The 22,927-nt window shown below is 39.1% G+C and overlaps 2 protein-coding genes across 4 annotated transcripts in view; both read right to left on the minus strand.

Moving 5' to 3' along the window:
- Positions 1–1,735, minus strand: part of DNAAF11 (dynein axonemal assembly factor 11) — a 33,343-nt gene extending 31,608 nt beyond the window's left edge. For both annotated transcript variants that reach the window (XM_051778552.1, XM_051778553.1), the window contains exon 1: positions 1,651–1,735. In XM_051778552.1, the coding sequence (XP_051634512.1) occupies positions 1,651–1,660 (10 nt within the window). In that variant the 5' untranslated portion in view covers positions 1,661–1,735. The remainder of the gene's footprint in view (positions 1–1,650) is intronic.
- A 7,650-nt stretch (positions 1,736–9,385) lies between these two features.
- On the minus strand, positions 9,386–17,629 carry TMEM71 (transmembrane protein 71). 2 transcript variants are annotated; one of them, XM_051778559.1, is made up of 9 exons: positions 17,525–17,629; positions 14,455–14,512; positions 13,187–13,396; positions 12,215–12,384; positions 11,526–11,705; positions 10,926–11,001; positions 10,375–10,424; positions 10,099–10,171; positions 9,386–9,858 (listed from the first exon to the last, which is right to left on the minus strand). In XM_051778559.1, coding segments are annotated over exons 1-9 (831 nt in total). In that variant the 5' UTR covers positions 17,538–17,629; the 3' UTR covers positions 9,386–9,857. The 2 variants fall into 2 exon arrangements, with proteins under 2 accessions (XP_051634519.1, XP_051634518.1); XM_051778558.1 differs by having other exon boundaries at positions 9,386–10,171.
- Positions 17,630–22,927: the final 5,298 nt, after the last annotated feature.

Consider the following 22,927-nt stretch of genomic DNA (forward strand, 5'->3'; position numbering starts at 1 on the left):
GATGGTTTGCAAAGCAGAGACAATCATTCACATAGAAGCTACTGTGGAGCTTTAGGGACCTATTTTGGGGTCCTGCTGCAGGCAACTGAGTGAATATTTGGCATTTGGTATATGATCTAGTTCATTTAAGAGGAATGAGGGAAACAAGCTTGTAAGAAAAAACAAATTTTAAATGCAATTTAAAACAACAGCATTTTCAGGACATTGACAAAACACACTGAATTCACTGAGAAGTTCATTAAACAGATTTTCTGATGTTGTGTGCAGTAACAGGAGACTGGCCCAGTGACCTGGGAGGTAACAGCTACTCTCCGGTTCCCACGAACACAGGAGGAAATAAGGGATGGCATCACTCAACTGGAGACAACAGACCTTGAAGATCTAACTTCCAAAAATTGCATGTTTTACTCAAAAAAGGAAGCAGATACGAAGGATAATATTAAAAAAATTGGAAGAATAAGCAGGTGGACAGCTGCATGTGTATCTCAAAACAGTAGGGGCAGCTGCATTTCAGAAAGGTGAAGTATGCAACCATTATTTTAGGACTCAAATTCATGCTGTGCTGTTCAGGAGGCAAAGCCATTCTCCTTCAGGCAGTGCCTGCTCAGGGAAGGCATCTGACAGCTTCATGCAGGGAGAAGGAGCTCCTTTCCAAAGCACTGTTTTAGCCCCACACGGGACTGGCAGTCCAGTGATGATATACAATCAAAATAGATTACAGGAAAAGTCACAGAGGAAGGGAACTCCTCAGTAGCTTTTTTTATGAGTGGTAGGAGTGAGCACTCAATCTTCTAAATCATACTGCTGTACCTGTAACAGATGATGTACCCGTAACAGATAATCAATTCATAAGTAACAGTAGGGAGTATTTTAACCCCATTTGGGTTTTTGTCACATCTGACAGCCCCCGGCTCAGACACGACCCATCCTGTCCAGCATCTCCCCTTGCAGGGGCTGCCATACACACAGAGGGCTCCCCAGCTGGGCCGCCTGCGAGGCCTCTCGGGGGCTGTTTCAGGAGACAAGAGCACCCCTGTGCTGGATGTGGTGGGTTGTTATTGCCAGGGAGGAGGGAAACCTGATAATCGAGCCAAGCTGAGGAGAGCAAGGGAGGCAGGAGGGGAGGGGGCAGCCAGGGGAGTGTGGGAATGGTAGGGAAGAGGAAACGAATCATGGAATCGTTCAGGTTGGAAAAGACCTTTGAGATCATCGAGACCAACCCAGTACTACTAAATCCACCACTAAACCATGCCCCTAAGTGTCATGTCTGTGCCTTTTAAATACCTCCAGGGATGGTGATTCCACCACTTCCCTGGGGAGTCAGTGCCCTTTCAGTGAAGAAATTTTCCCTAATATCTAATCTAAACCCTGGCATAACTTGAGGCCATGTCCTCTCGTCCTGTCACTTGTTACTGGGAGAAGAGTCCGACCCCCACCTTACTACAACCTCCTTGCAGGGAATTACAGAGAGCGACAAGGTCTGCCCTGAGCCTCCTCTTCTCCAGGCTGAGACCCCCCAGCTCCCTCAGCCGCTCCTCATCAGAGTTGTGCCCTTCTGTGGACACGAAGGGGGTGTCCAGGGCGCGGGGCAGGTCCTGGGGATGAGGGAAGGAGCCGGGGAGGGGAGGGACGCGGCTCTTTGACACTCACTCCGCACCATGGCCGCCCCTCCGCCGCCGCCGCCATTACCGGACGCCGCCGCGCTGCCCCGGCAACGGGCCCTGGCGGGCGGTGCTGAGGGAGGTGCCGAGGCTTTTGTACAAACATACGAGAGTTTCAGCTCGTTTGTACATACGAGCTGAAACTGCTCCTGCCCCCGTTGTTCGTCTGGGAAGACTCAACAGAGGTGCCTTTTCCGCAGGCATAAATCTCACGTCTGTCCTTTCTATGACACTTTTGTCCTCCTCCTGCGTGTTTGTCAGCCAGTTTGCCTCACGCATTTGGGGCTGAAAGCATGTTTATGGAAGCTGCCTGTTCCCGTGATTCATAGAATTTTAGAATCATAGAGCCGTTCAGGTTGGAAAATACCTCTAAGATCACCAAATCCACCTGTTAACCAAGCACTGACAAGTCACCATTAAACCATGTCCCCAAGTGCCACATCTACACGTCCTTCACACCCCTCTAGGGATGGTGACATGGTCACTCCACCACTTCCTTGGGCAGCCTATTCCAATTCCTGATCACAGCTGTCGTCAGATCAAAGTGGAAACAGCAAGAAAGTCACTGTGTAGTTCCTACCTCTTTGCTAACACAGGTCTTCATTAACCTAAAGGTCTAATTAAACCTAAAGGTCATCTTCTACCAACAGGAAAGTCACATGTAAGTTTAAATAAGGCTGTAAGATTTCTAAAAATTATCAAATTCATTTATTAAGTCATTTGCCTCTGATGTAAATGCAACTCTCCACAGCCACTCTGCAACTTTCTTGCTGTATTGCAGATTAGAGAATGGAGGATGAAGGTGTCATTGAGTTCAGGCTACTGAGTTTTGTGGAGATAATGAGACACAAAGGAGCAGAAGTAGTTTATGCACTTTATTATAACTACATAGTATTTGTCCAGGCCTGTCTGACTGGCTGAGTATCAAATCTATGCCGAGGACAGGGATGTTTACACAGCTGGACGGAGTCACCACTGTGTCCCAAGGCCCCTCCACAGAGCCACAGAGATTAAAGGAGGGCCACTGGTTCCACTACCTGCTGGTTCATATCAAATTGCAGGCCTCTTCAAATAAGGACTTTTATAGCTACTCCTTTTGCTAGTACTGTCAATTCTTTACTTGGGAGCAGAGATCACAATCAAAGCAATCAATTTCAATAAGTAGAAGAAGAAAAAAATCTTGTTCTTGCTGTGTACAGTATTTTAAATGCTACATTGTATTACATGGAAGTAACTATGTTATGTTGTTATGCTAAAAACGAGGGGGGAGGGTGTTCATCCCTTTTGCTGAGATTCTGTATGATAGTTCTGAGGAAAGAAATATACAGTCTGCAGTTAAATAAATTGTCAAATAGTAAGGTGTGGTGGGTTGGCCTTGTCTGGATGCCAGGTGCCCACCTGTTGTCTCACTTCCCAGCCTCAACAGAAGAGGGGGAGAAGCTCATGGATTGAAATAAGGACAGGAACGTGACAAAACAATTACCATCATGGGTAAAACAGGTTCAACTTGGGAAAATTAATTTAATTTACTGACAACTAAACAGAGTAGGATAGTGAGAAATAATAACTCTAAATGCACCCTCTTTTATTCCTCCCTTCTTCCCAGATCAACTTCACTCCAAACCCTTTTACCTTTATATCCTGAGTGAAGCCATGGTTTGTTTTAATCAGTATATGTGTAGGTCCTGTTTGCCAAATCTACTTAAGCTACAGGACTACTTGTTTGAGCAGGTAACTTCTCACTTGTGAGAAGTTTTTTAGCACAAAAGAAGTATTCTCTGTACACCAGTGACTGAAAAGCTCTCAGAATGTGTTTGTTTTTCTCTTGCGAAGAACAGTTTTGTTTATGACTCAGGGTTAAATTATTCAGGAAGACAGAAAGAACTTTGGAGCATGTGTTTGCAACACACTGGTCCTAACCTGGTGGCCTGGCACACATAGGGCAAAGCAAGATGCTAAATTAGGGGTTTTTTTGTGTTCACTATTTTCACACAGTTATTTTTCACTCAAATTATGTACAAAGAGCTTCAAGTGACACAAGCCTGAAATATTAGCAGGAAGCAATGTACATGCCAGAGATAATGTAATGACCCACATTTCAAACAGAAGAATGGAGTAGAGAAGGAAGAAAAAGGGTCGCATCTGGCATGCCTTTCCTGAAGAAATTCACTTTACTGCTTTAATACATTACAACTTTATTTGTCAAACGCACAAAACAATGCAATATAAAATGTTTCTATGTCATGACAAAATAATCTTTATAGCATAATTATTACAGTGTATCAGAATTATTTTGAACATGTGTTGGTTCCATCAGTATATACTCAGGTAAGGTGCTACAACCCCAGCAAATTGATATCCATGGCTGAATCTTAGCTGTTGAAATGCTGCAGCTCAGAGTCTCAGCTGGTGTAAATCAGCTGATTAATACCCACTCAGAATCTGAACCTATATATTTCTATTTATTTCCTATTAAATTACTGATTTTTAAAATATTACTTTTTATTTAATTTTTCTATGATAGATAAGGAACTTATCACCATAGTATAACAGACCAAGGCTTTATGTTTGCACAAAAATACCAATAAATCCTTTCCCAAAGAGCACACAATCCGCAGGGCAGGACATAAGCTCACAAATAAGAAATTCACTGAAATATGCGAAGTTCCTAATGATAATAATCTGCATTACTGACAACACCCTCAAATACAGGAATGAATGAGAACAGGAACAACTGTACTGATATGGAAATGCCAGAGATAGGGGAGAAAAGCATCATGAGAAACCATTAAAAAACCCTCCTGAATACAAAATGAAGTAACAGTTTTGCTCAGTGTATATTAAAATGTATAAAGAGGTTTAAAAAACAGTGCAGCCAATTCACAAAAACATACATCAAAGAGCAGACTCTGCAGAACTGGACTAAATGGTAATAATCTGTATTCTGTACCAGTGTAGCTTATTCCATATCACTTAAATAAAAGATGTTATCCTTGTATGGGTTGGCTTCTATGAGTAATGCTTTCAGGATAACTACAAACCAGACCTGCTCACAGACTAAGAACATTATAAGGTAAGAGATGCCATCAATATTATCATCTTCAACATGAACATTCTCGCTATAAAGCACTACATGATATATGCTCAGGAGTGACCCTGAAATTCAGCTGAACACAGCAAGAAATAAGAAAGTGTAAAACAAGGTGTAATGACAAAAATAAATTTTAAAAAAGTAATAAATGGTTTGAGATAATATACAGGGAGTTATAAATCTATACCTTGAAATTTCTATTTGATTCTCTTTTTCTAAATAACGTGCTATGTTAAAGTGGAGTAAGAGTTTAATCACTGGGGACAAAATCATGAAATTCTTGTTGTTTTCTCTGTTTGTGGATGTGTCAGTTAATCATTAATCAATAAGTGCTTTTACTTTGCTAGAATTACGTTTCACAATTATCAGTTAGTTAACAGAACCCGCAAATACTAATTGCCTCTGAAAGTCTGAATTTAAACACTGAGGCTGCAAAATGTTGTTTTCACTTTTTCATCAGGCAGACCCTGGGTTCAGTTTTTCATCCAACAGGAATGAATGTATAATTGTGCCTGTTTTTAGAGAAAACAGATGAGGCCTGTGTTTATGTCCATTGGAATATATGGAAGGGAACTCTCACAGCCAACCAGTTTGGTGACTGAACAGAGCTTTGTTAATTCAACGTTAATGAATATCATGGAGAGCAGGTCTTAAGCAGGTCCTGAGAACTTTATTTTTAGCTCTTGAGCTCCAGTTGGGAAATTGCTCTTGAAGTTCCTTCTCTCCAGATCAAAACCATTCTAATTTACAGTTTGTATTTATTAATAGATAGATTATAGCAATTCATTTCAGACCATTTTTTTTTTTTAGTCTGAATCAGCTTTTTCTTCACTAGTTTACAGGGAATTAACTAGTTTACAGTGACTCTGTTTTTCTAGTTTTCAGCATAATTGCTTTGATGACTGCAGAGTAATTGCAGTCTTAGACTTTTCTCTCAATATGGGATTTGATTTTCCAGATTATTATTCCAGGAGATTATTTGAACGCTAAAGATCTTTATAATTCTTTAGTTCTAAAAGTGCATTTCATACTGGACCTTTTATAAGTAGTCATAAAACAGGTAACAAAATATTTATACATTTTACACAATGATATTTACTCTCAGTTGTCTCCGTAGTTTAAATAAGGAAGAGGAATTATTTAATACTGACAAAATTCTTCACCTGCATTAACTACAAGTAAATATGAGGATGAGTCTTATAAATACTGTTTTACTTACATAATACATCAGTTTTATGAAGAACATTCCATTGTCACCATTTATTCCTGGTGTTGTTATATCAATGGTCTGTCTTCATGCAGTCAATTTAATGGACTAGAATACAGTGAATGACGATGAAAATTGGTAATTTGGGTGAAATTTCACTCTTTAAGCTCTTAATGCTGAGTTATTGATGCTTATCTTCAAAATATAACCAGCATACATTTACCCTTTGGAAGAGAAATGTACATTTTATCTTCAAGTACTCTTTTCCTCATTGCATCATTTGTTTGGATTTTTGCTGCTAGAAATACAGTTATAACCTCCCTGAGTTTGGCTTAGACACAGTGTCTGACAGACAGTGGTGTTTTAGTTAGGTAGGTTTTTATTTCCTCCAGAACCTGTCGCTTGTGCAGTTTTGCTGCAGAGTTTTTGAATCCCTGTCATTCTGCCTCCCAGCCTGACTGTACCTCGTGGGCAGACCCAACCCTTCCACAGGCAGCGTTTCAAGTCAGTGCTAGCACTGCTTTTAGCACACCAGGGGACAAGGAGACCAGAAGCAACAGGAGTTAGAGAATGATTTGGTGGGTGACAGCATCTTCATGCATTATCATCGCTTTATTGCACAGGCAGACGAAATCCATGCTGTTCTAGATAAACTGGCCCACAGGGACGTATTTTAAGAAACAGATTATTAGGAGTCACAAGATAACAGGTTTTGGCTCTATTTGTAGTTTAGTCTGTAGCAAAGATACAAGCTGAAAAATGGGGCTCAGTGTTTCCAAAGTAAATACCTACAGGTCTCACATTTTGGTACATGATTCCAGGTAATGCAGATTCATCATTGCTTTACCACATCCTGATTCCTGGTTTTCTGAAGAGTGCTCTCCTTCCAGTAATAGTTCTTTCTTTTCTTTTTTTTTCCTGTCTTCTTAATGCTCAGCATAAAGGCCAAAAGGCAGTTCATATACATGATATAATAAAGCTTCTGAAATATGTTATTACATGTACTCAGCCACTATCCAAATCCATTATCTTTGACAGCATGTTGTTACAAGAAATTTATAGATAAAATATGAGATAACATGAATTTTTATAAATAAAAGTATTTCATGGGGATTAGAAAACACTTTTTACCATCAATATATTGTCAAAATGCTTGTAGTCTACATGTCTACATAGAATTTCATTGACATAAGAGACTATATGTACAGCAATATTTTGCATGACTGCTTTCAGTCACCAAGAAGTATGGCCTCATTCACATGTAACCAGAACAAAAATAAAGCTAAAATGAATTGTATTTGGAGGAAGAATACTAACAATTCTGGTTGGTTTTTTTTTCCACAGGAACATGTATAACAATGGCCATAAGGAGGTATACAGGAGTTTGATGCTGAAGAGCTGAGAAAAATAAATTTGAGGAGGAGGAAAAATGAAAACTTTTAGTGAACTCATTTCAAAATATACAGAATTAACAACTCTGCTTTTAAGTTTTTATGAAATGCAAGAGACAAGCTTACTTTGAACAGTGGGAGCTCCTGTCTCATAGTAACCTATGCCAGTCTGTATTGAATTTACTCCTGCTAGGCAACAAGTGCCAAGTTCTTTACTCCATCCTGTAGAACCTGCTTTGGTTAACATTGATACTGGCTTTCAAAATCAGAGTCAGCTCTCAAGCCCTGGTGTTGCAGCCCTTACAGGAACAGCTCCACTGACTTTAAATGCCATATGTAGTGTCCACAACTTGGCACACTGTGAATAGAATGTCATTTTAACCATAGGCTTTAACAATTCTGCAAAGTGATCAAATGCCTGCACTCCTTTCTAAAATACTGTTCTCAGGATTAACACCCTCCTTCTGAGGGCTGACTGCAAGGTTTTCCAGGTTGTGTCTGCAGCCGTGCAGATGCCTTTAGATCTCAGAAGCTCAACTGCACTCAACTAGGAAGCTGATGAACAAGGCTGCTCTGCCCACACTGTAAGGAACACAAACATGGGCACAGCTCCAATTAATTCCTTCTTTTCATTTTTATCCTTATAAAGTAAAGACATAAAGGAAATAATGGAGCCAGGACTGGGATGGCCAATTCCAAGTTGAAGTAAATCAGTGCTCCTGTTTTAAAGGTTTGAGCTTCAGCAAAGCTTGGAAATGCTTGAAAAACAGAAACTGGAATCTGAGCATGAGGCTTTAGTGAAAAAGGATAGGGAATAGAAGAATCTGTAAGTGTTTTTCAGATATTCTGAACTGATTCATGTTGATGCTGCTTCACTGCTTCCATGGAATGCTACCGAGTCAGAGCAGCACAGCACCTGGTCCTGCTGTTCAGTTCAAACTTGGAAAAACGAAGACTTGCTTTGCCTGTTACTGAAAAACGTGTTTTCTCTGGGCTGAAGCACAGCAATTGTTAACAGCTTACACTATTTAGCCACTGTTGTCAAACAATAAAAAAGAATATTTAATCCAAATTAAGTAAAAAAGGAGTTGTAGATACCAAAGTGGGAGTCATTTGCAGTGGAAACTGCAAGGGTACTGCAGCTAAACCTTTTAATCATAAGTCCATGGAACCTTTCTAAACCCGGCTTGAACCCTGTCTCATAATAGAGCTTATCCCTAAAAAGATGGAATTCTTTCTAAACTTAAACATATACTCACCAATTATTCTTTCTTTCTTATTGTATTCTCTGGGGGAAAAAAATAGAATAAGTTTTTGTATGTCGTGATTTAAACCACAGATTCTTATAATCAGTATATATTGTAGGCCCTGTTTGACAAATTTAGTTCAGTTGTAGGACTACTTGTTTGAGCAGGTAACTTCTCACTTGTGATGAGCATAAAAAAGGTTATTTTCTGTATACCTGTGACAGAAAAGCTCTCAGAGTGTGTTTGTTTTTCTCTTGTGAAGAACAGCTCTGTTTATGACTCAGGGCTAAACTATTCAGGAAGACAGAAAGCACTTTGGAGCATGTGTTTGCAACACAGTGGTCCTAACGTGGTGACCTTGGTAAAACCAAAGTTTTAGGGACTAATTACATAGTACAAAAGTGGGAAATAGCATCCTTGAGTATCCAGGGTGGTGTGCTAAGACCCTTGGGTGCTCAAAAAGTGAGACGATGATTGCAATATGGCTCTCCAAGCTATGCCTTGCTGTTTTTCATTTCCAACATACTCAATTCAAAGGCTAAAAGGTCTGTCAGATTATCTTTTTGCCCTTGGGATACACTGAACTCCTGAACACTGACAGTGTCAGAAACAAACGAGATCCTCTTGAGCTTCACTTTCACCCCATAAAAATTCAGATAAGCCCTAACTTTTTAGTCTTAACAGCATTTTAGATTTTAGACCTTTAGAATTTTCTGATGCATAAAATGTAAAAGAATGGCAATTCATAAATCGAGCACATCCATACGTGCTTTCAGCATGAAGGCCTATGTGTGAGCTTCATCTAAAGATATAATTCAAACCCTCTAAACATGTAAGAATTTTTCTCCAGAAGGATTTAAAAGCTACAGCTCTGTGCAACACTTGAAACAAAGAAATAATGCAGTCTGAAACAGCAACATCTGCACCTTTATTCAACTGATTGGACTGATTAAATTCTTCTTTCTAAGACATTTATCAGGTTGCAGTATCAGCCAAAGGAAAAGCTCTCCTGAATCTAATGGTGCATTGGGTTACTGGGCCCAAGTTATGTCAATTTTGCAGTCCCTGGAAGGTGGTGATGGGGCTGGCACCATAATTAGCTGGTTTTATTTTTTCCCAGTTAAAAAAAAAGGCTCCATTTGGTGGCCTGAGAGTGCAAGGACTTCAGTGCAAGGCTTGACGGCACATCTCTGGATTCGTAAGTTACTCTTCTTGGTCTGTCTCTGTCTGTGTTACGACATATTAGGTTTATCTTCCTTTTCTGCAAACAAATAGGTGCTACAAAATTTATTGCACATTATGAAAAGGCAAATTTTCAAAATAAACAGAAAGTTTCTATGAATACAAATCAGTAACAGGAAAAGCCAAATACTCCATTAGTAGCTTCAGATCTTGTCTTCTCTCTTCTGACATGAAAACAACAGCAGGAATCTCTCCTTCCTCTTCTTAATATAAAACTTCTAGATTCCCCTATTCACCACATGACACTGGAGCCACTTACCAAAACTTTGTGGTTTTGAAAGATGTGTCAAGACTGAAGAAAGATGACACAGCAGCATCTTGAGACAAAAGACCTGTGAAATTCAAATGCAAAATCCTCTAATAGATTAAAGGTTACATTCTGTGCCCATGTGCCCACATACTGCTCTTATTGGCATCAGTAAGAGCCATGGATATACATCCAAGGATGGATTTTGGTTCTTGGATTTTTTTTTAGAAAACCCCTCTTTTTTAGAAAAAAATCCCTGTGCTGTATATAAAGAAATTCTGTACTTACCAACTAAAATTATCAGCAACAAAGTGGCAGGCAATCCTCCTAGAAAATATCTGAAAATATAAAATTATCCAGAAAGTTTAGAAATAGCCACAGGATGCATATTTGGTTAAAAGAGTTGAAGCCTGGATGGGAGGAGGAGAGAAGGTTTTTGCAGATGAACCCTCTGAACTCTGGTAGGTGAACTGCAATTTGAAACTTTTTAAATTGCGTAAACTATTGAGGATAATCTCCAAGAAAAAAAGACCTCAGCTTTCCCAGACTGAAACATCCACTTAAAAAGACATGGATGCATTCAGATTCTTCTCAGCCTGCCAAAACCCCTGTCCAAGCACACTTGGAAAGGTAGTTTTCATATCTGCATACATTTCTTATTTTTGTGTATATCTCTATAGTTCAGATAATTGCCTGCATCGACTATCATGTGAAAATAGATTTTCACAGAAAGATATAGGGAACTTTGAAAATGTGACCCTTAATTTAAATTTTTTTCACCAGTTGAAATGGAATAACTACTAACATCAGAAACAGCAAATAAAAGAAATAAAAATTACCTTGTACATATTGAAATGATTAAACACATGATCAGTGCAACCATCTGAGAAACGACATTTTGCACTGTCCTGGATTCTAAAATAAAAATCAGAAAAATAATTTTAATGGGTTTTCAGGAAAGTAAATATCTGACAGGAGGTGTTTTGAAAGACTACCTTCAGCCTGTGAGACCAGTCTCTTCAGTTCCTTTTTAAGAGAACTTGCCTAGAGTGATTCAAAGCAGAAACCTAATTTTCATGCTCTGGGTGTCTCTCAGGAGTCTTTTTCCCCCACAACCACAGAGACACTATGCCCTCCATGCTCTCAGAAAACAAGCTTTTCTGCATAATTGCCCGTTTCAGTTTTTGTTCCCATGCCCTTTCCTCCATTTTCCTCTTCACTCCACATTTTTTTTTTACAAAAAATGGGAGAGGAAAAGCTCTGAGCAGAAGGGAGTAAACAAGTAAATAAGAATTTTAATATTTTGTTAATTTTAATAATTCATTTAAAATATATGTTTAAGGAAATAAATTCTATTTTGCAAGGGACCAGATCCATATTTTTAATGTATTTTCAGTTCACTCAAAAATGAGGCATGTCAGAATAAGAACACAACATACCTCCACTGCTCAAGGTTTCTTTATTTGCATTTATCATAAATGGTGAGAAGGGTTTTGAAGCACTAAATGGTTTCTCAGACTGAAGAAACTCATCATCTTTGGTGAGAGATGCTCCATTATATGCTGGAATTTGCCTTTGTGCCACATGTTTATTATATCCATAAGAAAAGTCTGAATCACCTGCAAAAAGTGCACATATAACTGAGATTGCACAAAAGAAGAACTTTGAGACTTTGTGTTAATGAACTAGGGAGGGAGTTAATTGCTTAATCACAGGAGGGGCCCCAAATTGTTATGGGTAGGGAATTGGCAGGTCCAATGTACGCAGAAGATATGCAGAGTAAAGACAAAACTGCATAGAGTATAACATGATGAAGTTATTGGAAGACCCAGGTGAAAGCAGAGAGTGCCAGATATTAATCACAGCAGAATAAACAGTACTGATGATGACTTTGGATTCAAATTCAGTTTAAAAATGCCTCTTTGGAACAAAGGTCTTTACAAACTCATGTGCTGGTTTAGTGCCAGGAGCTTTACTCCCCACTTTGAATTCTGTTGAGCATCTATCCTTTATTTGCACATCCTGGCAGACAACCCCCATAAAACTTACAAAAAGAGATACTCAAAGTCCCACTAAATACAGTCTGTAATATTGTAGTTTAATTACTTGGTACCTGATCAGGGCTTACCAATATTGCTGTAACTGGCTTCTGGTTTACTGCATCCATCAGGCCAAGGATCATCTACATGGGAGGAATCCATATTGCTGGGAATGGTGGAGCTGAGCCATGAGCTGGAGGTACTGAGGTTGAACAAGCTGTCAAGAGAGCGACGGATTTTCTTCCTTCGCCTGAATACACTAGAAAGAAAAGATATGTTGTCAAGGAATAGAGCTAATTATTCTTGCTGAGCTCTAAAACTTGCAAGAATGACATGAAAGAACCAGGTTCTGGGTGCTACTCCTAGCCCTGTTCTTGCCCCTGGGTGTGTCGCTAGGAATTACTCCTGCACACCATAGAATGTCAGAGAATGTATTGGCAGGAGGGCACATGATGCTGTTGTGATCCTGGAGTCTATGATGCTGAATGATATCACAGCTATTGGTCTCTGATACTGCTGTATCATGCTACTCATGAGCTTCACCCTGCCATATGAATCCATTGAACTTCAACTTTTTTTGAACTACATTTTATATACCTGGCTAAACCGATGTTCTTCTGAAATCAACAGAGGTTTTTCCTTGAGTAAGAATTCCAGGACAAGACCTTTTTTTTTATGTATATATATGTATGTTTATATATATGCATGTGTTTTTTAGATATAGGTATTTAGACATTTATATGTAGGTTTTTTTTAGTCCTTTTCAGAGCAACACCCCATTGGCAAAATGAGCTGTAGCTCTCCTTTTTTGTTATTGGAAACAACTTCAATTATAGCAGCAAGTGTGTACTGAAGAGTTTTTGGGTAGTAAGACATGACTGAAAATCAGGTTATTTCAATCACTGCACTCTCTAAACTAAAGCAATTGGGATGTTCCCATTCAGAAGCAATGCTGATCTTATGCCAAGCAGAACGTAGACACACACAGATACCTCTGGATAAGGCCAGAGAGGTGGAAGCAGTTGCCAGCACGGAGTAAAATCTGCACATAGTTCACTTACCGAATTAAATTCTCTTTATATGTAACTCTTGTGTGGGATGGTGTCAGTGTTACGTTGCCCTCTTCATCAGACAGAAAACTGTCTTCTGTCAAAACGTAATAACCATTAGAAAGCAGCCGAGGGCTGCGGCGGCTTGGGGAAAGGGAGCCTGTCAGAGGGCTTGTGGAACACTCATAGGCAGGATCATCGTCCAGAAAGGCACAAGCACAACTGAAAAGGAGAAATGAAAGCTTCTAATTTAGTGAAGGTCTAGACAGAGCAAACCCACCATTTAATAGCAATGAATTTGCATTCGCAGCTGAGGCAGGCTGGTAATGGCATCGATTTAAAATATGTGTATGAAATGATATTTTGTACCAGGGGGTTTCAGCCAGCTGAAGTGTGCCTGCATCACGCTTTCCAGAGCTTCAGATTACAGGAGGGATACATGCCAGAGGAGCATTTCATGCCTGCGTGGAGCCAGCTTGAGCTGAGACGTGCATGGTGTGTTTCTGCAGCAGCGCTCTTGGCCAAGGAATCCTGCCACACCTACACCTATCTGGAGCCATCAGAGGCATCCCAGTATTTTGCTTCTCTGAGTTACTCTATGTGGCACGAGATGGGTGCCTCTGAACAAGATAGGATTTATTTGTTCTTTTATAGCCTAACCATACTTGGAGAAGATTTAAGGATACATGACTTGTAACTCTCACAAATCCTAGAATACCATACAGCTAGAACAACATGACATAAAGTCTACACATGGTGATAACTTCATCCAGCACTGAAACACGATTGACTCTGAGATGAAATTTAGCACAGTAAAATATACTATGTGGTATTTAAAATAGAAGTAAGTAGTGACAGAGGTGAAAGAATCTAAATGTCGTAGACATTTTACTTAGCTTAAGTAAGATTGGATTTATGGTTAGTCCTTTCTCCTCAACACCTCCAAGTTCCAAATTGCCATGCAGTGACATCTTTGAAAGAAAGGAAGACACTGGATTGATTCAGTGTCTGACCTGTGTTTCACTAGCAGGTTTAACTATCCCATATGGCATGCCACAGAGTGATACCATAATTTCAGCGTAGGGAAAAGCAGATGGAAGAGAGATACTCCAAAACCTTGTAATTGCAAAGCCAGTGTTTCCAACCTCCACAGCAGTACTTCTGAACTTCCATTTAAAGCAGTAATTAAATTAATATCGGCACTACAATTCTAAGTGGCCCAAAAGGTATTTTTACAAAATCTACAGCAAAATAAAATTAAGTGGGACTTTCCTCAGTACCTTGGAAAAATATGTTGTGAGAGGCTGCGTCTATGCTCTCCATTAAATGCTGTTGAACCTGCAGAGGCAAAGGTGAAATATGAAGGAGTTGTTACCATATTCACTGACTGGTACCTTGTGTATATCAAAAAGATCATAAAAAAGCTAAAAAATGAAAAGGAAATTAATAGTGGGATTAAAGGAGATAAAACAGATGAAAGAACGGGGGAAAGACATAGTGTTTATAAGAAACTCATCTGAGCAATGCAGAATCAGAGGCAACCAAAATTAGATACCTGTGCTCTGCATAGATTACAGACTTCAGAGAAATAATTGTAGGCACAAATACAATAACTGCAGTAATTTTAATGGTGTTTTACCAGAGATCTGCTTCATGCCAAAACAAGTACATATACTGGCAATAGATATAGAATAGAATGGAAAGTACACTGTTACCATTACATTATATTTTCAGATGAAAATTGCAGACATAGCACAACAGGCACAGGGATTGTGACAGTGACAAATATTTGACAGTAATATTGTGGCAGGAGACTAAGGAAATAGGATTTGTCTGGATTACCATGGCTCAAGCCCGCAAAGTGCTGCTGGGTGTTCAGCACCTGACAGAATCAATCTTAGGAAATACGAGCAATGGCTATGCATAGGGAGAATTTATATCTGTTATTACATAAAAAGATAAAAGATATGATCTTCCCCTATATTACCTTGCTTCTTCTATATCTTTAGAGCTTCAGACTTACAACATTGTTAGTAAGTGTCCGTCATTCACCTCCTAGAGGAGATAAGTCTAAGAGAATTTTATTTTTTTCTGTTCAGTTATGAGTTGAGGCAAAGAAAAGACAGGAAGGTCAGTGTTTCCACTTTGGTAATCTTGTTTATCCTCATTTGGAGTTCAGCTGTCAGTCACACCCTTGGGACCAGGAAGGGTCACCAAAAAAGAGAAGTAAAACCTTCAGGGTATTTTTTACAAATCAGTCTTATTGCCCTGCTCCCATACATACCGTTTCTCCTACCCTTTAAAAAAAATCACTTTACTAAGCAAAAATTATGCTCTAATGCTTCCAAAAGGAGGAGACAACTGGAAGAAATTTGGTGGAGGTACAGAGAGATCAAGTAGCATTGGTCAGAACACCACAGAGCAAGTTGTACAAACAGGGAGAGCGGTGGTGTATTTCATAGTCTGACATATTAGAGCTACTGTTTTTCACATACAACTAGCTTCTGAAATAATTTCTCTTATTTTAGGCAAAATCATGATTTTTAAAGGAGAAAAAAATATTGTATTCAAAACCAAGAAATCCATCCAAACTCTAAAAGAAAATACAGGAAGAACTCAACAGGTAGTTTGTAGATCTGGATATAAACTAAACCCAGCAAAATCCCAAATCTTATCAGTCAAACAAGATCCCCTCCACAAGATATTTTTTTTATTAAAAGCTCTGACAAATGTGCCCAAATTGACTTGCTCCTGCTGTCAGTGCAGCATGTGATAGTCCATACATCTTGAAAAGGACTGTTTCATACACTCTTGGTTAACAGGGAGTATAGATTACCTGGAAAAGACTTTTAAAAACACATTTTACCTTGTTTGAAAATTAGGATCTGTAAGATTCTATCATTAACATTATTAGTTATAATGTATTCTCAGGCAAAAATGATTGATTCTAGAGCAAATTTGTTTGAAAAGGGATATAGAAGTGTATCTCATGATCAGTTATACCTGCTACAACTCTCTAATGATCCGAGCGAAACTTTCCAGCAACTGAAACCCACAACACAGCTGTATTGCATGTGATTGTTTCAGTTCTGATAATATAAAGCAGCTGCTAAAAAAGAATAACTTTTAAGAGTGGCAGCTTTCATATGGGTAGTGCTTTCATTAGAAAGTGTTGACACATAGTGATCACAGTGGCAGAACAAACCACAGTCCTTCTGTTACTCATTTGAATTGTTTCATAACTTTGCAAGGTGTGTCTGCAGGATGCTTGTTTATCCATCACCCTCCACAGAAATAAAGTTTCAGATAGAATAGAGTATATACATCTATTTATAAAAGACAGTGAGCAATATACACATGCAATTATATTACTGGGAGGTGATGAATTTCTCTCTTTTCAAGAACAGTTAATAAGCAGTTGTAATTTGCTTTCAAACTGTTTTAAGTAATGATAATACCAAGCTTCTGTGAACAGTTGTAGAACAGGCAGTCCAATAGATTTTTTTGCTGCCCTTGATCATGAAATTTTTTGTCTCATGAATAATGAAAGAGTTCCTGAAAATCATAATTCAATCAGTGATGGAGAAAACATGGAAACATCATGTTTTAGACAATGCTGCACAGTGTTCTGCTTTCATTTAATATTCAGTCCTAGTTCTGGGCTATTAATAGCGTGAGAAGCTATAGTAACGACATAAGCAAGCCAAAACAAAGCATCTCAACCACCACTGCACAATGAAGCACTACTATTGTATCTGTAACCCACAAAATGAACCATCAACAGAGAACCTTTAAACTATGGCATGCAAAAAGACCAATAGCTCTATGAACTCTCACTAAAAGTGAATCTGAGGTGAATGTGGTAATATTTTATGTAAAGAACTCAAATAAAAATTTAAGTCAACAACTCCCCTTGAATTTCAAAACACATAAAAGTTCATGTTATAATATAAACAAAAATCACAGTCCAAGCCAGTCAGTTTTAAATATCTTTCCCTCCAAAAATCAAATTAGTGTTCAAGCCAATGATGCCATCAGTTTACAATCTAAATATTTACATTAGTACCTGCCAAAATATAGTGCTAACTATCAAAATAGCTGAAGCCCAGGCAACCAGTTTTATTCTATTGTACCTATCAAACACAAGTGTCTGCAAAGAGAGTTTTATTTGTTCACACATATCAGTTATTTTTGAAGAGCAGTTTAGTCTTTTCTCCCTGCAGGTAATGATAACAACATTCACAAGAACGCAAAACTTCCTGAAGAGCAGCATAGAAATGAATCCAAAGCTTAGTTATTCCTCAGCTGACAAATCTATTAAGAGATAAATAAGTCTAAAATCTTCCAAACCTGGAAAATCCATCTCACAATTAACCCAATGTGTGCAAAAAAGTTTCTTATGATCAGCCCGAGAGCTTGTCGGTGGTTGGTGGAGGGTGTTCCTTTGGCAGCTTCCTGGGAGAGATCAGCTCTGGCCCTTCGGAGAGGCAGGTTATGAAGTCCCCTGTTTCCTTTTGAAAACAGCCCCGTGCAATCAGCGGCACAGAGACCGAATGAGGTCACGCTTCCTGTAAAGTAGCCTCCCATCAGAAGCATTCGTTTTGAAGATTAAGATTAGCTCAGTGAACGCTCTTACAGGCTCTTGTGAAAGAGGAGATACACTACAAATAACGTTTCACTCCAACGATCATATAGAGAACAAAGACAGAACCTTTTCTCATAAAGAAAAGTGACACCTTTCTGTTTCAAATTTACTTTTCTACCTCATGCAGAAAACTTTGAAGTGGTGTATCCAAATCATTCCATTTGTTGAAATACTTGTCAGCCTGAGAGGCTTTGATGTAAGAAAATGATCCTGCTACCAAAAAAAAAATCCATGTACAATAATGACATTTTGCAAAAGCACTATTGTACAGAAGATGCGTTTGCTGGGAGTTCAGAGCTGTTTAAGTTTCATGGTCAAAAACATTATTGCAGATATATATCATGCAATGTTAATATAAATTCCATTGAAAAGAGAAAGGAATAAAGCCACTTGTAAACATATTCATTGTTGTACTCTGTATGTTTCGTACTGTGTAAGGTATCCATCCCTCATACCTTGAAGTATACAAAAATAAAGTCAAATCCACATAAGAGAAATGGAGCCTGAATAAGATGTCCCGGCAATCAAAAGGATTTGGCTGTAGAACTATTACACACAAAAGTAATATAAATCAGTTGCTCGACACTGAAGAATTGTACAGCCTTAGGGGGTAAAACTTCATCTCCAAATAGATAAAATATTCTACTAGTTATATCTCTAGATGTATCTATGTATCACTGACAAAAGAAGAAAACATAAATCTAGTAAAATATGATTGATTTGATTTAATGATAGTTTGTGGGGTTTTTTCCCCTTGGAGAAGGCAAAATATTTCTACTGATAAAAGGAATATAAAAATCTCACCTCATAGAAAACAAAACAAAAATAGGAATTAGGCAATTAGGATGTTGCAAAAGACCTTCTGTTTGGGAGTTAAACTAAAATGAACATTTTATGGTCCTTTTTCTCGAACATGAAAACACAGGAACATATTCGATCTTCACATCAGTTCTTTTAATTTAGTGCAATTATGCCCATGAGGAAATTTAGTCCAACACTATTTCCATGGATGCATCACAGCAGCATTTCCCTGGCCACCCTGTCTCTCTACAGGCAATGAATATAAATTCCCAATGATCTTTAAAACTAGGTCACCTACAGAAGAATTTTTTTTACACACACTAATTTACTCCTTGGGCGTATTTTTGGTTTCTTTTCATATTCTTCTCAACAGAAAGCAGTTAATTCCAAGCTTGGACTGCTTTTTGGAAGGGCTGCTTTTTTGAATGTCCTGTTTGTCTATATAGTTAAAATATATTGTGTCTACATCATGTTTAGACTTGGAGGTGTTTTCTTTTTTAATCACTACTATTTGTATCTGAAACTCACTGTTCCACAAGCATTTGATGCATAAACTTTGTGCATTGGTGAATATTTTATAAGTGAGTGCTTGATTATAGTTAGTACACACACAAAGGTATATATACAGCTTTTTCTCTTCCCCTCCCTGTTGGTCCTCGAATTTCCCACCTCACCCCAAGCCCTGTCTCAATTGCCAGGTTTCAGATTCTACAAAATGAGTAGAGCAACAAGATTACTTGCTGTGCAGTAGTTTTGTGCAACCCACAAAGGGAAGGAAATGAAAAATTACAATACTAGACACCACCCATCTTTCTACTCTTCTCCCAGGCTTACTCTACTTTTGATGCACCATATTACGTTGGGTCTGACAGTCCAAGAGGGGTGAGGCTGAGGCAGCAACATGCTCCTTGGGAAAGGCCCAACAGGGAGTCCCTTCCTCTTTAGTCCTTAATTCAGGTTCCCACCTGACTTTGTGCCCCTGGATTCCTCTAGGCTGATGGCTGCTGGAATGGGAACAGCTGGGGCAGGGCATTCTTTGGGCTCCCCCTCACACTGTTGTCTCTCTGAGCTCCTCTGTGGGTGTGCAGATGAGCTTTTAGCACATATTACACCATAACTCTGCCATCTCAGCAACCCACTGCAACTCAATGCAGTGCACTATTAAGCTAAACACACAATTTTCAGGAAGGGTATTTTCCTGGTAGAGTTAATTGAGTGGCTGTGGTGGAGGGAGTAGAATGCTTATTGATTGAATGCAACTGAAAGTAATGTGATGCTTCTGTAGCTCTCTTTGAACCTCCTGGAAACCTCACAGCCTTTAGCTTTTCCACCAGCTTCAGTGATCAAATCAGGCCATTTGTCCCATATCACAGAGCTGTGCCAATACTTTTATATAGTATTCAACAAATAAAAAATATTCTGAAATATCTGAAATTTAATTGAAAAAATTAAAAAAAAAATCCCCAAAAAACGGCAGGGGAAGGGCTGACCATGAGAACCTCGGAGCAGCAACACTGGGTCAAAATGAAACTGTCCTTGCCTGCAGTCTTGCTGCATGGAAAATTAAGACCCATTTCCATACACTTTCATGAATGATAACATTTTAAGCCAAGTGCATTCCTTTATGCGGCATTCCTTTAAACTTAGCAATGTTTGAGGTACCCTGGTAATTTAAAAAAAAAAAATCTCACAAACCTAGACATTTAATTTCAATTTTAAGAGAAGGCTGATCCTGCATTAAGTTAGCATTACACTGCAAGTTAGAGAACTGACACATCATATATGATTTTAATAATCTTATCAGGTCAGCTGTATGAACAAAGATTAATTTGCTTTAATGAGGAACAAAGTAATTTTTAATGTTATCGGATGGCAACCCCATCATACTCTATCAGAGACTTTCTTAGATTCAGGCTTGATTTCTTTTCCCTCCAAAATTAATTAATTTAGCTTAATTATTCCTGCAAAACAGGTAACAAAGGGCATTTTTTTGTTTGCATGGTGGAGTTCAATGCATAGACCTGTAAAACTTGGAATTAGCTCTGAGTGTGCTGATACGTCCATGCTGCTTGGATCTCAACAAGAGCTTACCTGCAATAATGCTGTGTCAGCTACCTCTGTGGTATACTATGCACACAGATAGACAAAAAGTGTTTAGAAAAGATCTAAATCAAGTGAACCTGCAATGTACAATGATATTTCTCTGTACAAAGCCATGACCAGTCTGTGTTGTATCTCACTGCTCTTTGATTATATGGTAGCAGAGGGAAATTTCCTCGGTATTTAACTTGTTGTAGACATGGCAAAATGCCACATCATGAGCAGTGTAATAGTAGATACGGGGAAAATAAAAGAAGTGCTTCCATTAGAGTCTGCAGCTCCCTGACCTTGCATCTGAAAATACTGCTTGCTTTGAAACTTTTATCAGAGAAAGAAAATAAAAGGAAGAGGCTCAAATCCATCAGCCAAAGCAGAATTTAGGCAAGGTTTCTAATAGAACTCAGGTGGGTCCTCATTAGAGTTCTTCATAAATTTCCTCACAAGGAGAACTGACTTTACTGAACAAGAAGGTAGGAACACTAAGAAAACACTAAGATAAGCAACAAATCTGTACTAAAAGCTGTCTGACTTATTTTTATTAAGGATGAAAAAAAGTTCATGAATCAGCACACTGCCCTGTCTGCAGTGACTAGAAGCATCAGGACAGAGTCAGCTCCTGGCCAATCGTTCTCCAGCAGCACCTTATTTGCAGAGAATAGAAACATTAATGCACTGATCGCTGGTCTGAGTAGAGAATGAGTGGGAAGAGGTTTGATGTGGCAGGTGTGAATGGTGTGTGGCTTGTTCCTAAGCTAGCAGGTCATCAAGCTTCCAGCACAAATCTACATGACACATTTTAAGACACCCAGACTGAGAGGGAAAGGACAAAGACTAAAGCAGATAGGACAGGATGGGAAGATTGCTTATTCTCAGCTCTAAAGGGTGTAAAAGATCGTGTCCAAACACATCACTGTGTGGTCAACCCAGGAAGAACTCATAAGACATGGTGAAGACTTGATTGCCCATGTTCCTTGTCTTCCATGTCACTGTGGTTAATGCTGGACAGACCACCTACATAGCAGCACCTTGGGGGCTGAAAGCTGAACAGGCCACTTAGATACATGCAGCTTTAGGGACCTTCTAGGTGCTCTAACTAGACATGTAAAATCTCAGTCTTTGGTTGGGAGTTTCCTTGTGATTTTTTGAGTCTCAAAATGAAAATTAATATTCCTCTGGAGATGGTGCTGCACTGCTGCTCACTGTACCTGAGAACCTGTGCAGTCTCTGTGACAGTCCTGATGTGATCTACATGGACCAGAGGATCTTGTACCAATGTACTGCGAAGGCTTTTGGCCAACATATGACTATAAAGGATCACAGCATGCTTTATATATATTGAAAACCTATAGTTGAGAGGTGTTGGTACCACTCATTCCTGAGACAACAGTACTGGCAAAATACTGATCATACTGATGTCGTGGTCATTTCATAGTAAATCAAGCTGAGTGAGGCACAAATGAAGACATAACAACTGACAGTGATACTCTAATAACATTCTTTAAAATGCCTGTCTTTACACAGTGCCCTTATCAGTTGTGTCTCTGTAAATAACCACTGTAGTCTGACAGTGACTGAGTTCCTTTCTGCCTGTCTACCAGTACTTAAACGAAGTCTAAATTTGTGAAATTTGTGCTGAGAATCCACAGGCCTTTCTTGGAACTGTTTGCAATTTTTCTAGCCATGCCTGTGCCATATTTGCATTTTCACCTGGATTCAAACTGATGTCTTGGACTAATTCAATGTCTAGGGAGAGGCAAAGGCACAGGGAGCCTTGGTATCCAGAGGAGGATCACGACACACTAGAGGCAGAGTGGTTTTACAGCTTGGATGCTCTCCAGCATTGCATAAAGATCAAGGATTTGAACATGGCCTACAAGGCAATTAAGGACAGAGAGTAGAACTCCGATAGCCTTCCAGGAACCTGCCCATGTGATGCCAGCACAGACACAATGGCCAAGTATCAAGAAACAAGTGACTCCTGCCATGAACACGTGCTCTCATGAACAAATGCTTTGCAAGCATTTTACTGGCAGGGTTGGGCACTAAGGGCTTATCTCAAAATCAACCACTACCCTTCAGCCCCTGAGGACATCCCAGTTTCCACAGGACCACAAAGAACACAGGAAAATATCACATTAGTTTTACAAAGTGATTGGTATTGCCTGCTGGCAGATGTGATTAATACTTTTTCATTCTCACTCCTGGAC

This window comes from Manacus candei, unplaced genomic scaffold (genome assembly GCF_025592945.1).
Source record: "Manacus candei isolate 608988 ecotype Guabito, Panama unplaced genomic scaffold, ASM2559294v1 h1tg000013l, whole genome shotgun sequence".
NCBI classification, from domain to species: Eukaryota; Metazoa; Chordata; class Aves; order Passeriformes; family Pipridae; genus Manacus; species Manacus candei.

What these genes read in the sequence shown, in the direction of transcription:
- TMEM71 (XM_051778558.1), bottom strand. An exon ending in ATCATTTCAATATGTACAAG is followed by an intron (nt 10,425 to 10,925) that starts GTAATTTTTATT and finishes TTATATTTTCAG; the next exon opens with ATATTTTCTAGGAGGATTGC. An exon ending in GTTGCTGATAATTTTAGTTG is followed by an intron (nt 10,172 to 10,374) that starts GTAAGTACAGAA and finishes TGAATTTCACAG; the next exon opens with GTCTTTTGTCTCAAGATGCT.